The sequence below is a fragment of the Notamacropus eugenii genome, chromosome 2, assembly GCF_028372415.1.
Source record: "Notamacropus eugenii isolate mMacEug1 chromosome 2, mMacEug1.pri_v2, whole genome shotgun sequence".
In the NCBI taxonomy this organism is placed as follows: domain Eukaryota; kingdom Metazoa; phylum Chordata; class Mammalia; order Diprotodontia; family Macropodidae; genus Notamacropus; species Notamacropus eugenii.
Window position 1 is genome coordinate 235,887,994 of NC_092873.1, and position 14,188 is coordinate 235,902,181.

The 14,188-nt window shown below is 36.8% G+C and overlaps 1 protein-coding gene across 5 annotated transcripts in view; it reads left to right on the plus strand.

Annotated features, from left to right (window-relative positions):
- The window catches only part of LOC140526994 (utrophin-like), a 262,618-nt gene that overhangs the window by 66,272 nt on the left and 182,158 nt on the right, over positions 1-14,188 (plus strand). The window contains exon 1 of one of the 5 annotated variants that reach the window (XM_072643611.1): positions 9,259-10,285. The exons of the other annotated variants lie outside the window; for them this stretch is intronic. Coding sequence (XP_072499712.1) covers positions 10,235-10,285 — 51 coding nt within the window. The 5' untranslated portion in view covers positions 9,259-10,234. Of the gene's footprint in view, positions 1-9,258; positions 10,286-14,188 lie in introns of those variants that run through there. 5 annotated transcript variants of the gene reach the window in all.

Genomic DNA, 14,188 nt, shown 5'->3' on the forward strand with positions numbered 1-14,188 from the left:
TCAATAGTTTTAGTCATTTCAGTTTGACTTTAAGTAGAGTTAAAAGTATTTGCAACACCTAGGAGAGCACAAGGATTTATTATTGAACCAGTTTTGCTTATTATAAACTAGGAATCATGAGATTTGTGGTGGGGTATACTATATTTCTTTCTGTTCAGAGGGACCTGACTGGGTTGAATGGAAATTGCTTCCTTAAGGAGCTGGTTTTTCTATTTTTTCCTGTCCTATATAATACTAATTCAGATTATGAACACTATTGCTGCTTATTCAGTGAGTGACTGATAATGAATAAAACTTTATGAACTGATAATTTTGAGTAAACTTCTTATTTTTATTTTGTGTTTTCTGTCATCAGTTCATAAGCTCCTAGAGGGCAGGGACTGTCATTTGCCTCTTTTTATTCCCCTGGCACTTAAAACAAACAGTACCTGACACATGGTATATGCTTAATAAATGTTGACTGGTCTCCTTCAATTGATTGGATGTTGGGGTGAGTGAAATGTGAAAGCAGGGAACTCGTCAAAGATAGGGATGAGCTTGGGTGACTTGGAATAAAATTGTGCAGAAATTGGGAAAAAGTGGTACCACTATAGAGCCTAGTGCTTGATTTACTTGAGCAAAATAGTTTAAATGAAAGACGTTTTGATGGAACTAGAGTACAGTTATCTGCCTTCCTTGTGGAGTATAAAGACCATGTAAAGCTGCCTTAAAATGTGGAATGTGGATTTAAATCCTCCCACTTTCCACAAATGCTTCACAGGTATAGTATGTACCAGTCTAACTTTATGGTATTTTCCTGTGGGTTTGTTGGAGCTAGTGATTGTTCCGGTGGTTATTATGGGCCCAGCAGATTTTTCTTAAGTATCTAAAAGAAAATGAATATACAACCTTTCTGCGGTCACATGGAGGATTAGAGCTGATGCTGGCTGAGTTGTGCATAATGCAAGTTGACACAAAATCCTTGTGCTATGGGAATTAGTAAAATGTTTTTCTGTAGGTTATCTTTGGAGTTTCTCTTTTCAACACTTTAAACATACTAGTACTTTAGAAATTGGTGAAAGTTTTCTTAAAACTCCAAGATTTTATAGTTACAGATATTGAAGTGAAAACGATGTTTTGTTGGCACAAAAAAAGGTGCCTCATTTTTAGAGTGCCATTCAAAGAAAGAAATGTGCCTAAGAAAATTTAGCAATTTTCTAGAGAAAACATTTAAATATATGCATTTTCATGTGCATATGAAAACGTGTGTATATCCACATTTATGTGGGAATATGCAGTTGTCACCATAACAGTAATTGCATCTCACTTCAAGGTTTCCAGCTCCAAAGGACACCGTACCCCAACCCCTTCCTGGCTTCCCCTTTTTGTGTGATTGTCCCCCATTAAAATACAAGTTTACTGGTATTTGTATGTATATTGCTTAGCATAGAACCTGGCCCATACTAAGAGCTTCATAAATGCTCTCTGTCTGTCCATCTATCGTCTGGTATCATTCTTTTCAAAATGAGGAAAATGAGATTCAGAGAAGTTTAAAGACTGCTCCAAGGTCAAACACGTGCCTGTAAATAGAAAAGTCAGGAATCACTGCACCACTGGTTCCATATAATAAAATAATACAACCCTTCCATTAATGGTCATTTTTAGATATAATAGTATCTTTATAGTATCTTTTGGTTTAAAAAGTGCTTCCCTTAAGGACCAGTGGAGAGAAGTAGGTAGAAGAGACCTTCCTGTCCTAATTTTATTTAGAAAATCAGGGAAAATATTATTTGGGTAGGAATTTATTTATCATGCTTCCAACTTTAACAGTTTCCCATGACCCCAGATGATTCTCTGATAATCCCAGTTGGAACTGCACACTCCTGTGCAAGTGCATCAGGCCTTCAATACATAACACTGTTTTTAGGTACTGTGAACTTCTGTTATAATAAGAGAATTTTAAAAAAATGATCATTTTTAAACTTCTTGGCACTCTTTCTTACTGCTTCTCAAAGGAGTAGGTTAAATTACCTTTCCCCTCAGTTCAGTTCAATTCAGCAAATATTAATTTTTTTACCATGCCAAAATACTATGCTAAGTGCTAGGGGTTTTTTTTTAAAAGAATTAAAAATAGAATCATTGACCTTGCCCTCATGGTGTTTATAGTTTGCTGGCTATAGTATGTAATAAGAAATTAATAGTAAGATCTAATAAATAATTTCAGTAGTGACTTCTCAAAAGGAATAATGTACTGTTCCTTAAAAGCCTCATGCTACTCTTTAAGATTATATGTTAAGATGTAGCCCAGATATCATTTGTAAACTAAAATATTGACCAATCCTTACAGTGTTTCTTTGACTTAATTTTTTGAAATCTATGTTTATAATAAAACTTGCCTGTGAGTAAAAGAAATAGCCACGAGTGCTGAGACTATCACGAAACCAAGTGTTATTTGACAATTTGGTTTGATGGACATTAAGCATTCCCTGTTGTTAATATCAAATTATTTGTATCCAAAAAAGAAGGAATTGCTTTGTTCTCTGCAGTTTCCCCATGGAGTAAAAACAACAAAATTTTTATACATCCAAATTAGTATTCTCTTTAAAGAGAGTCACTTTATTATACTTATTCCAGCTTTGCTGCCACTGCTTAAAATATTACTTTTAGATTCTTTATTGAGCTCCAAGAATTTAGCCCTAATTATTGGTCAATTAATGCTTTTTCATCCTCCTCACCTTTTTCCCTTCCATGGAATTTAGGCTCCAGAAAAAATTATTCCTAACCACCCAGATAACTGTTCATTCTATTGCTGAGAATCTACTTTCGTTCAGGTGGAAGTCAGTATTTGTTTTACAAATATTTGTTCATGGCATTCTCAGTCGTACAGTTAATGATACGGATAGTTCAGGTGCCTTTGAGTGGTACATATGAATATAGGTTCTTTCAACAAGGTTCTCTCCCGCTCAAGGTTTTGGAGATTTTAGTCCCAATTGGAAATCTTTCACTTAAGGCATATTACCCATTAACCCTACTTTAAAAACAAAACATTGAAGAGCTGTGGATAATAGAAGTTAAAAATAACTTATTTTACAAAGATAAGTGAACATCTGCAGTGCACACCTTGAGCATAACACTTTTTTTTCTACTCAACATGACAGAAAGGCTAGAGATATTTGTATTTTCCTGGGCCCCTGGATGGGATTGGAAGCAATCTGACCTCAAGCATTTTAAGAAGCCTGTGAGACTATCAGATAATTGTTTCTCCTTAACTCAGTGGTGTTAGAGATCATCATTATGGACACAAATGTGCAACACATTATAGATACGTACAGAAACATCTACATCTGCATCTTCAAGTTAATGGGATCCTACCAGCAGGAATTTTAACTACAAACATCTTTGCTACTTCTACAGTTTACATGTTGGTGTCTTGGCTCTGCCCAACATCAGCTGCCTTTTCCACATAAAATAATGTCCACACAGCCAGGAGAGTGTTCCAAGGACAGGCTGAGATTCAGAAGTGCAGATAAATTGAGCATAGATAGGTCAGTGTTCAGGCTGCTGGGTACTCTCTAGAGGATTTCTGCTGATTTTGTTGTATTAACTTCCCCTAGGCTGACCTAATGACCCAGCAGTCAGATTCACACTCATGTTTTTAGTCAGTGTTTATCAAATCAGAGTTCAAATTTTCACTCATGTGTAATGAACTTTAAATACAAGAACTCTGTTATATAATCTTTTAGGATTTACAAAGCTCTTTGCTCCCAACTCGGTGAGGGTGCAGGGTTGGGGAACCTAGAGCCTTGAGGTATCATATGGCCTTCTGGGTCCTTGGTTTTGCGGCCTTTTGACTGAGTCTACGTTTTACAAAAGAAATCTTTTTGTTAAGGGGATTTGTTCAGTGAAGTTTGGATTCAGTCAAAGGGCATCGACCTGGAGAGCCACATATGGCTTCAAGTCCACAGATTCCCCACCCTTAGTAGGGCAAACATTGTTTTCCTTATTTTACAAATGAGAACACTGAGATTGAGAGAGAAGTGACTTATACCCAGACTTACACCCAGCTAGTAATGATTTAATGTCAGAGAATATAATAATAATAATGATTGATAGTTTGTTAACCAGTTTAAAATGTGGAAATAATTAGCATTATTTTATTTACCCTCTGACAAAAGTCCTTGTCATAGATAAGGAAACTGAGGCACAGTGGCTTGTTAATGGTCATCCAGCTGGGGAGTGCCAGAGGCACTAGGATTTTTACCAGATCCTGAATTTCAGGTCTCTATGTCATCCATCATAATATATAAGTACTAATTTCCTCAAGAAACTCTTTATACTTTTGACTTCTGTACATGAAGGAATTCTAGGTCTTGATTGATGCTGAATTTTCATTACTAGTGATAAACATAATACTTCAATATAGTATTATTTAAGTTGAAGACTGGGCAACACAAAAACAAAAGTATATTTTTGAAAATTGAACATATCTCTACCTCGCATTGTGTGGTCTGGTCTGTTTTCCAATAACTTGAACCTTGAGTAGACATCTGGAATTCTAACACATTGGCTGCCTGAGAGTTTTTCACTCTTGTTTGATGGTGCATATTTTTCCAGAAATATATGGTTTTGAAACATTAAATTGTCCTGGTATTATCTGTAGTCACCTAATAAAGGACTCTTTAGATAATTATCTTAAGAGTTGATAGTTTTGACCTTTGCACCTGGTTGGCCAATTGAGAAGCATATCAGCTGGTATATTGGGTGTGGGTGGTGGAGAGGAAGTTCCATGTCTTCCTTCCTTCCTTCCTTCCTTCCTTCCTTCCTTCCTTCCTTCCTTCCTTTTTTCCAGTTTACTGAGATTTTTGGGCTCTATTCTTTGGAAAACTTTAAAAACACAGTAAAAAAAAACTGAAGCTGCTTTTTTTAAATCATGGTATCTTTCTCTCTTCCTCCCCCCACCCATTTCTACTGCCATCATCAAAATTATTTAAAATGTTATTAAAGGTATCAGAATTAAAATGAATTCATTATGTTTTCAAGTATGTAGCCTGGATTTCCTGTAGTAAAAGACCATTCTCCCCACCCCCATGCTCCCCACCAGGACACTACAGTCTCTATAGTTTTGTTCCATTTTTTTCTCCTTTGGGGCTGTATATTACTTTAAACAACTACCAGCTGACAGACTTGGCTGCTGACTGATGTTAGCTGGAAAGCTGTAATATAGTGAATGGGGAGAAAGGCCCCTTAATGGAACTCTGATGTTATAGTTAATAGATAATGAATTGAAATTTCACGTAATTATTAGGACCCACTTGGACCTATATTCCTTTTGAATTTGAAGTTTTGAATTAGAAAGTAGTGAGATATTGTACATATTTTCTTTCTAAGTTAAGGGGCAGTACATACAGCTCCCAAGTCACCCAATCACAGTGACTTTGCAACAAGTGAATTTTCCTACCCATGCCTGGAGCTAGACATCTTGAGTGAAACCAAGAGGTACCGATTTGCTGTAACAACCTACTGACCTCTCCATATGCTTTACTTTAGAGTCTCCCAAGAATCTCTGTTCTCTCCCTCGCTTTTTTTCCCCTTTGTTTTAAACCATTTAAATAGACACTTACTGGCTCTTGTATGGAATCTGACTCTTTGCTTCCAAAATTTTTTACTTGAATTCTTTCCCACCCCCCAACAAGAAAGATGGTTTATGAGCCAGGCTGTGTGTTAGTTTTTGTTAATTGTTTGAAGCAAAACAAAAGAAAAAAAATTCAGCCACTGCACAGGATCTACTCATTTTAAACCTCAGTATTATTGTGAGCATAAAGTGAAATAATAGTTTTAAAAATGCTTTGTAAATCTTAAAATGCTTTATAAATGCTAGATGTTATTATTTGCCAGTATTGAATAAACCAAAAATCATTGTGTTACACTGGAGGATTTATTTAATTTCTAAAGGGAATCTACTATAAATTGTGTAAAAATTATTTTTAAAAACTAAAGGATAGCTTGTTTTGAATTTACTTGATATTGAAAAGTCCTACTAAAAGTCTCTAGCCTTTTCAACTCTTTGTGACTATGGAGTATAGTTTTTATTAAGTAATTTGTGCTTTATTGATCCCACTGGTTTATTTTCATGTGCCTCTGTATCATTGTTTGACCTAGGGTTGTTCATGGTAGGTGTGTGCTTTGAGTGTGATAAATTGGCTTCTTTTGGGGGCTGTTAATTTTTGATTCTGTCCTTTTTATCAGGTTTTCTGTGTCACTTTTTGCCATGTTTAATGTGTTGATCAGTGTTTTATTTACATGAACATCAGTAACACTATCTTCTCACTCTCTAAATCCAGAGTGAATGTTAAATTATGATGCCTTGAATTATGCTAACATGTTATAATTCATGCAATTGAATAAAAAAAAACACAATACGTTACACATGAATAATACAGTAAATGCATTAGTATTTCACCTACTGTGTTGTGAATTCATTAGTAAGTTTCCTTTTCAGAAAATGATTGAAAGAATAGGATCTCTTCTCACTAAGGATGGTTTTCAGTTTGATTACTCCTTGGAAGATTAGCAAAGAGGTATTTGCATGAAAGTTTAAACTGGCAGAATGTCAACTGTTTCAGTTATGGCATTTAGTTCTTAAAGGCTTTTGGTGATGTTTTAACTATTAAAATAAATTTCTTTTCTGTTTTTTTTTTCCTTTGGAGTACTAAAGTTGAGAGTAAGTGCTTTTACTTATGGGAATAATAGAAAAATTCCATAGTGCTATGTTTTAAATCCTGTAAAGTTTGGCGCAGAATTCACCTTTTGTCTTGTCTCACACCCAGTGTGTCATTCCTTTTCACAGAGGCTTTATTTGTAGAAAATACATAAAATATTTCATTATTTAGGTTCAATTGAAAAGCTGTGGATTTTTATGAATAAATGATCTAGTGATATGCAGAAAATACTTTTAAAAAGTATACCATGAGGCAACAGTGCATATTTTTTTGTGCATTCTAAGTAACTTAAAATGAAGAGAATTGGTATGCCATTATTAAAGGTAGTTAATGATTGTTTTTACCCTAATCTTCTGAATGGTTTTGTATACTTATACTTTCTCCTACTATTTTCTCCTAAAAAAAGATTCATTTAAAATTGCCAGATATTAATATTTTTAGTTATTTTGTGAGTTTTGTCCATTATTTGGGGGGATCAGTTTAATCAAGAGTATCATAAAATTTAGATTGGAAAGGATTTAAGAATCATCTCAGTGAAGATCTGTTCTCAGCCATTTTTTAAATGAATAACATAAAATACATAGAACGACAAAGAAAAAATAGAACATAATAGAAATAGTAATATCATTTAAAAATATTCCTATGCAAGTTCACAGTGTCCTCGTTTTTGTGCAGCCCCGTTTCAGATGAGACAAATGAGGCTCTCAGAAAACTGAAGTCCAATCTAAACTCCCTGAGGGCAGAAGTGACCTCACTTTGATGAGGCCCCTCCTCCCCTCTCCAACCCCTCATTCTTCCCACCCCAGGTTCCTGCCGCAAATCAAAATGATTGAAATGGCTGAACAAACTCACTCAAGTAGAAAGTGGCAGAGACAAGATGTAAACCCAAATTCTAATACGGAGTCTGGTGCCCTCTTCACTATAGCACACCCGCTCTCTTGTTTTTGTATCCAGAGTGGGGTCTCAAAACCACAGATCATGAGATCTGTACCCTTGCTCCCAGCAGTCTTGGTGCAGGTGGTCCTCTCTAATGAGGTCAGAGTGAGGCTTTTTAGACACAGTTATTTACTTATACATTGTCATTATCCTTTTCTGCACAGTTCATCGCAGTTCTTTCTGAGCAGACAGGTTAAAATTCCTTAATCTTCCTTGTTTAACAACATTTATTTAATTCAGCCCTTTGATAGCTATGTAGGGCCTTGCAGGTAAGCACATGTCATTGATCAGACTTTAATCCAGCACTGTGGGTGGTAGGAAGCTGGAAGTTTGCCCATATGGATGTCTCCCCCCTCCCCCCCTTTAATGTGTGTATATTTGAAGGGGATGTTTGTTTACTGCAGTTCAAAGATCAGACTGTGAGCCTTTATGGAATTAGGTACAGAATGGAAAGTAGAAAAAAGTTTTATATCTCTTATGAACCCATTATGTTCATGAGCCCACTCACTGCCATTGGTGGATTTTGTGATCTTTGGAAATTCCCTCTCACTTCTGAACTGAAACCATTTTCATACGTATTTCTAGGTAGTCAATAGATTATAATAACTCTCCCTTTCCTCCTTCTTTTTCTAGATCAGGGGTTCTTTAGTGTTTTTCAGTGTGTGTACATTTGGACCCGTCCCCTTTGGACTGTCTCTTGAAGTCTTTAGTCTCCCTAGAATGTTTAATAACTTGTATTGCACATTACTGCATTTTATACAGTGCTAAGGGTATATGTCTCCTTGCTAGGTTATAAATATACCATGCTGTTAACAGAATTAGTTGTTGATAAAGATAGAATACATCTTAATTTTAGTTTTTAAGAAGAGTTGAAGATTTCATTTCTGACATGATATTTTTCATGATTTCAGATTTTTCCTCCATGCCATAAAACCAGATATGAATGTGGTTACGTGGCTCACATAAACTCATTTGATTCTTGTGACTTTGTCACTTTAAAAGCATCATAAATGTTGAATGAAATTCTGTATGCTACTGAAGAAGAAAGCTGAACTCCTTCATGACATTTCTGTCAAATTAATGCCAAAGCAAAATTATGCAATGGCTTGGTTGAGTGATATGAATAACTGTGACAATAACTAAAATAGTAGCAATAATAATTTGAAATTTAGGAGTGAACTTTTGGGGAAACTGACATTTTAGAATTTTAGGGAAAATGTTTTCCAAAGAATAAAGGAAAAAAATGCTTACAATTTAAGTAGGAGACAGCTCAGAACAATTACAGTAGAAATACTAATTTTTTCTCATTAGATTTCCTATTACATAAAAAGAAAATTCCAAAATGACAACTTAGTGCCACCCATAGTATTGAGAAGAAAGAATACCTCTATATGTATTACTATCATGTAGTTCAATTTTTTTTTTAAGCAATAAAATTAAGTGGAAAGAATGCCCCAGCGCACTTACACACCTTTTTTTGTGTGTGGTTGTTTGGAGAAATGGATCATTTGTTGTGTAGTCTCAAAGTCCCGTAGGTTTAGAAGAAGGATTTCTGTTTTCTTTATTAGAGATACTAAAACGTACAGCAGGGGAGGCCTCCAGGAAGTGGGAGGATGCCGAACTTCAGAGCAGTGTTAGGGCTGCTGATTAAAATAATAAACAACTGTTGGAAAGAGAAGTAGATGACTACACTGCTGTCAGATCAGCAGAGAGAACTGCTAAAAGGAGAGAAGGGCCTCTCCCCGCTCTGGCTTGCAGAGGTGACCAAATGATATTTGACTGGAACTGAAGGTTTCTCCGAACAGATGAAACAACTTGTAATGGGCCATAGTTCTGTTGCACTACAGCATCCCCTAGGCTAGGCAGACCCAGGGAAATGGACTGAAACTAGCTTGGAAGTTACCATAGCAACTCGAGCTGCTGGTGTCTGAGAGAGTGTGAGTGAGAAGGGGTGGCCTCTTGTCCAGCATTTTGGTGTTTCCTCAGATGAGTGCATGCTGCTGTTCTAACTCAACAAGTAACACTCTTTCAAAACTGGCTCCTTACCCAGGAACTGTGGGGGTTTTTTTCCTTCTTTTTTTTCCTTCCTTTTTACTTTTACTTTTTTTAGTTGGGTGGAAAATAGTCAGAACGGAGGAAGTTTGTAATACGTGTTTCCCCCCGCACCCCCCTCTCTTGAAAGTTTCCAGGATATAGCTTCTTTTGCTGTGTGTAATTGAGACCAAACTTTTAAGCTTGGGGCCCAGGAGAAACAGTTGGGGCCTGCAGGTCATTAGTGAGGTGAGCAGAAGGGAATCCTGGGCTTCCTAGAGAAAAAGGAGAATATGCCAGACTCGTGGAATGTATTTAACAGAAATCTTAGAACAGAGTCTACCCATTGTGAACTACTATAGTCCATGAAAACAAGGGCATATAGTAGGGTCACTAAAATGTCTCAGTCCAAGCTGCAACTTAGGGACTATAGCCCAAGGGAGATGCTTGTTCAGAATTTTACAAAGGGTTTAAAAGTATAGCCAGAAAAGATACACTTCTTAGAAGTTTGAGGCTGTTTGCTGCTGGAAATTTACCAGAAAGATGTAGGCTTCAAGGGATACTGGACGATGATTGGCCTGAACTTCAGCTTACGGGAGCTGCTGACAAAATTTGAAAAGGTATGGAGAAAGTGGACTTCATAAATGTACTGTCCTCCCTTCTTTCTCATCTCTCTCCCTTCTTATCGAACTTTTCAGGTTTTGTTCATTTTTCTTATGATCTAATTTTTATTCTTGCATTATTTGCAAAATTACCTTTTGTTTTCTTATTCTGCTCTTTATTTGCTCTTTGAAGATAAATAGCAAATTAGCAAATGCTGCCCTCCTATGATGAGCGCTCTTTGTGAGCACTGTCACTTTTAAGATTCCACTCGTCAAGAGATCTTTGGCTATAAATCCTGTTGCTAATTTAACTGAAAGTTATTTGGAAAAAGCTGTGCTATTTCAGGCCCTAGGATGACTTCATCTGGTGGGGACACTGTTTCTCGCACCCCCTTCATTTCACTTTTTTTACAACTTCAGCTAGAGGTGCCCTTCTCAGCAATTCTTCTGATGATATTTCGCAGAGGTAGAGTGCTTGGCCTTACTGTCATTAGGCAAATCTGCTCCAAAGCATTTCAGTTTTATTTGTGTGTCTTTGCTTTGGGCTTAGAGTGCTTGCTTATGCTGCTGGGCTTTTAAATTTGGTTTCTTCATTTTGCATTTAGTTCTTTTTTCCACAGGAAGGCTCTTGGCACTCCTTTGGACTGAAGCAGGGCTCAGAGGCTGCTGCTAAACACCACCTAATTTTTATAATGCTTGAAAAAATACCTAGAATCTCTAGACATCTTTAAGACCAGGGAGGGCTAGGGTCACCTCCTAATCTTTTCTCACCTTTTAGAACTTCAGAAATAATGTATGCTAATTGCTATTTAACCATGTACATAAAGGAGGCGTTTCTCATTATATGAACTCATATGATCATAAGAATGTATGGACTCTTAAAGTAATGTACTTCTCACTAACTACAATTGCCAGAGGAAAAAAATACTAACATTCCTCACTCCAAAAACCTGAAGGCTTTGCCAAACTAATTGCACCTCTTATTAATGCTTAGAACAGAAGAACATTGTGGAATTGGAAAATGTGGCTAGGGAAAGAGGTCATAGTTGCCACTCCTCCCCTATACTCTTCTCTCTAAATAAAGGTACGGTAGAAGGGGTTGTGTTTGAAATAGTCTATGGTCTTTGCCCTTTCTTTAGTATGTTGTTAAGCACTGAAATTCCAGGAAGTGAAAGATAGGTCCTATACAACATGGTCACCATTTAGAAGGAGGAGGATGGGGTTGGGGAGTTGGGGTGGGGAGCAAATGCCTTCTTCATGGCAGCTGGGAACAGCAGGTGACAAACGATGACCACAAAGGGGTTTGTTAGCTTGTCTGTGTGTCTTTTTCTGCCTTAATAGGTGTTCTTGCATGTTTTTCATGAATAATTCATTATACGCCGTCCCCCAGAGAGTCAATAAGGGTGGGCAATAGCTGGACTTTGTCCTGGAATTGCTGCCATTTCTCTTAAGAGCCTAGGTCAGATACCAGAGGTTGTAAGCTGTACCCCTCTCTCTGTCTTGGCCTTTAGGCCGTGAACCCACTGTTCAGAAGTGATATTAGTGTGTGTTTTCTTTGTAACTCCCAGGACCCTTGCACTTCTTTTCTTTTCCTTTTAAATACAATCATAAAAGAAAATCCATTGTCATGTACCTCTTCAACCTATTTTTTAAAAAATTGAGACACAAGGGCCAGAGCAGATGCTACTGCAGTCCGTCGCCTGAAGTTTACCTCTATCTTTTTGTCTCTTGTATCGGCCTCCTTTATGGAATGTAGTGGAATAATAGAACCACCTTTGCTGACTGCCATGAATGGCAGTTACAGTTATCCCCAAACCAACTCTTTAGGAAAAGTCATTCATTTTTTAAAAGCTACCTACTTTGTGCTTTATTGATTCATTGCCAGGAAGACTGGTCTTATGGAAAGGGTTTCTGCTTTATGAATGTCGCCCCTCTTCCACCTTACAAACACAAGCACCTCCCCCAGCTCTAAGTCCAGAAACCCTAATGCCATTGGAAGAAAAGACTGAGGGCTATGGTTATAATGCAGAAGCCAGATGGTAACCCCAGAAGCTGAATGACAGCCTTTGCATATGCAAAAATAGAATCCCATGACGCTTAAGTGGGTTAGTGTGTGTTCTCTTTTTTTTTTCAGTTTCAGTGATCTGGCCGCTAGAAAGATAACTCCTACTTTAATTTTCATACCTGCTTCACAAGTTTGTGCTTTGTCACACCCCATACTATAAACATTTCATAAATCTTTCTTGGTTTGAATTGTCCTACCCCAAGAAAAGTTCAAATGAGAAGTATAGTAGATAGAAAGTTCTGCTTGTAGTTGGAAAGGCATGAGTTCAAGTCCTGCCTCAGATGCCTTGCAAGGCACCTCCTCTCATTTCCCTATGACTCAGTATTCTCATCTGTAAAATTTGGCTGATAATAGGATCCAACTTTATATGGGCATTGTGAGAATCAAATGAAAAATTTATATAAAAGACTTTGCATACTTTAAATTGTGATAGAAATGTTAACTACTAAAGAGGGAACAGCATAAAATATCTGGGTAGGGCCCAGTATTCCAGGCCATTTGCCAATTCCTTAGGCTATTGCTAATTATTTTAATAAAAATTTAAAATGGGATTTGACTCTTGGCAGAATTTTGCACCAAAACATCTCTTCTAAATCCAGCTGATGAGACAATTTTATTGCCCACTCAGACTTGAAGTAATTAAATTCCCCTTGAAAATACTTTGGAAAGAAAGGTTTTGAGGACTTTAATGATAATTAATATACTGTCACATTTGAGCCATTTGAATTTGTGTATGTCTTAATCCATTTACACAGTCATCATAGTAGGTATAATGATAGGCAGTTCCATCTGAATGACATTTTCGAGTAACTTAATGTCTTATTTTAATATCTGCAGTTCCACCAGTAGTTGATTTATGATAATTGCCGTTCTCTTCAAGGGCTTCTTTGCCTAAGTAGCAGTATTCTCTTGGGGAATCCTTTTGAAATCTCCTAAAGTGACAACAGCAGAACCCCAGCCTTATAGATAAGGAAACCATGAAGAGTTCAGATTTATTTGGGGAAAAGACAGAACTCAACTAATTGAATGAACTAACACCCTGCCCCATCCCAGTTTAAAGAAATCAGTTGAAACTTTCCTGGTATAGTATTCAACTGGATATAATCTTTTAAAGGAAAAATACAGTATATGTTCTTTTCATCAATGGAACAGATTCATTTCTCATAGCAGTGTTTGCTTCAATTTAATAGGAATTGAATATGTTAAGCTTGTGACTGGCAGTTTTGATATCTCCTTTGAAATTGAATGGGGTTATGAAGTATATATGAAAAGAAGTTCCTTAAGAATCATACCTACTGGCCAGACATGGTGGAACATACTTTCTGCTTGAGTAGCTGAGGCTGGGGTATTACCTGAACTCAGGGATTTTGAGCTGTCGTAAGACTAAAGCCAGAGTGTCCACACTAAGGCTGCTGGCTCCAATGTGGTGAGCCTCCAGGAGTGGAGGACCACCAGCCTGCCTAAAAAGGGGCAAACTGACTCAGGCTGAAAAAACAGAACATGTTCAAACTTTCAAGCTGCAAAGGATGCTACTGGATTTCTAATCTGTATAAGATAGGGAAACTTGTGTATCCCTCCATATGTACCCCCCACCCCAGCTTTATAGTTTATGAGTTTTTAATTCATTGTCTCACCTGAATGCTCAAAATTTGATAAGTATGAAGACTGTTTGGAAAATTCTTAAATATAAAGTACATGAGATATATTTTTACTGTACTCAAGTAAGTTTATTTATATTCAAGTCAAATCTGCTTAGTCTAGTAAGCAGTTTGGTGTTTCAGCGGATATAGTGCTAAACTTGGAGTCAGAATGAAAAGTTCAAATTCATCCTTAGACACTTAATGACTGTGTGACCT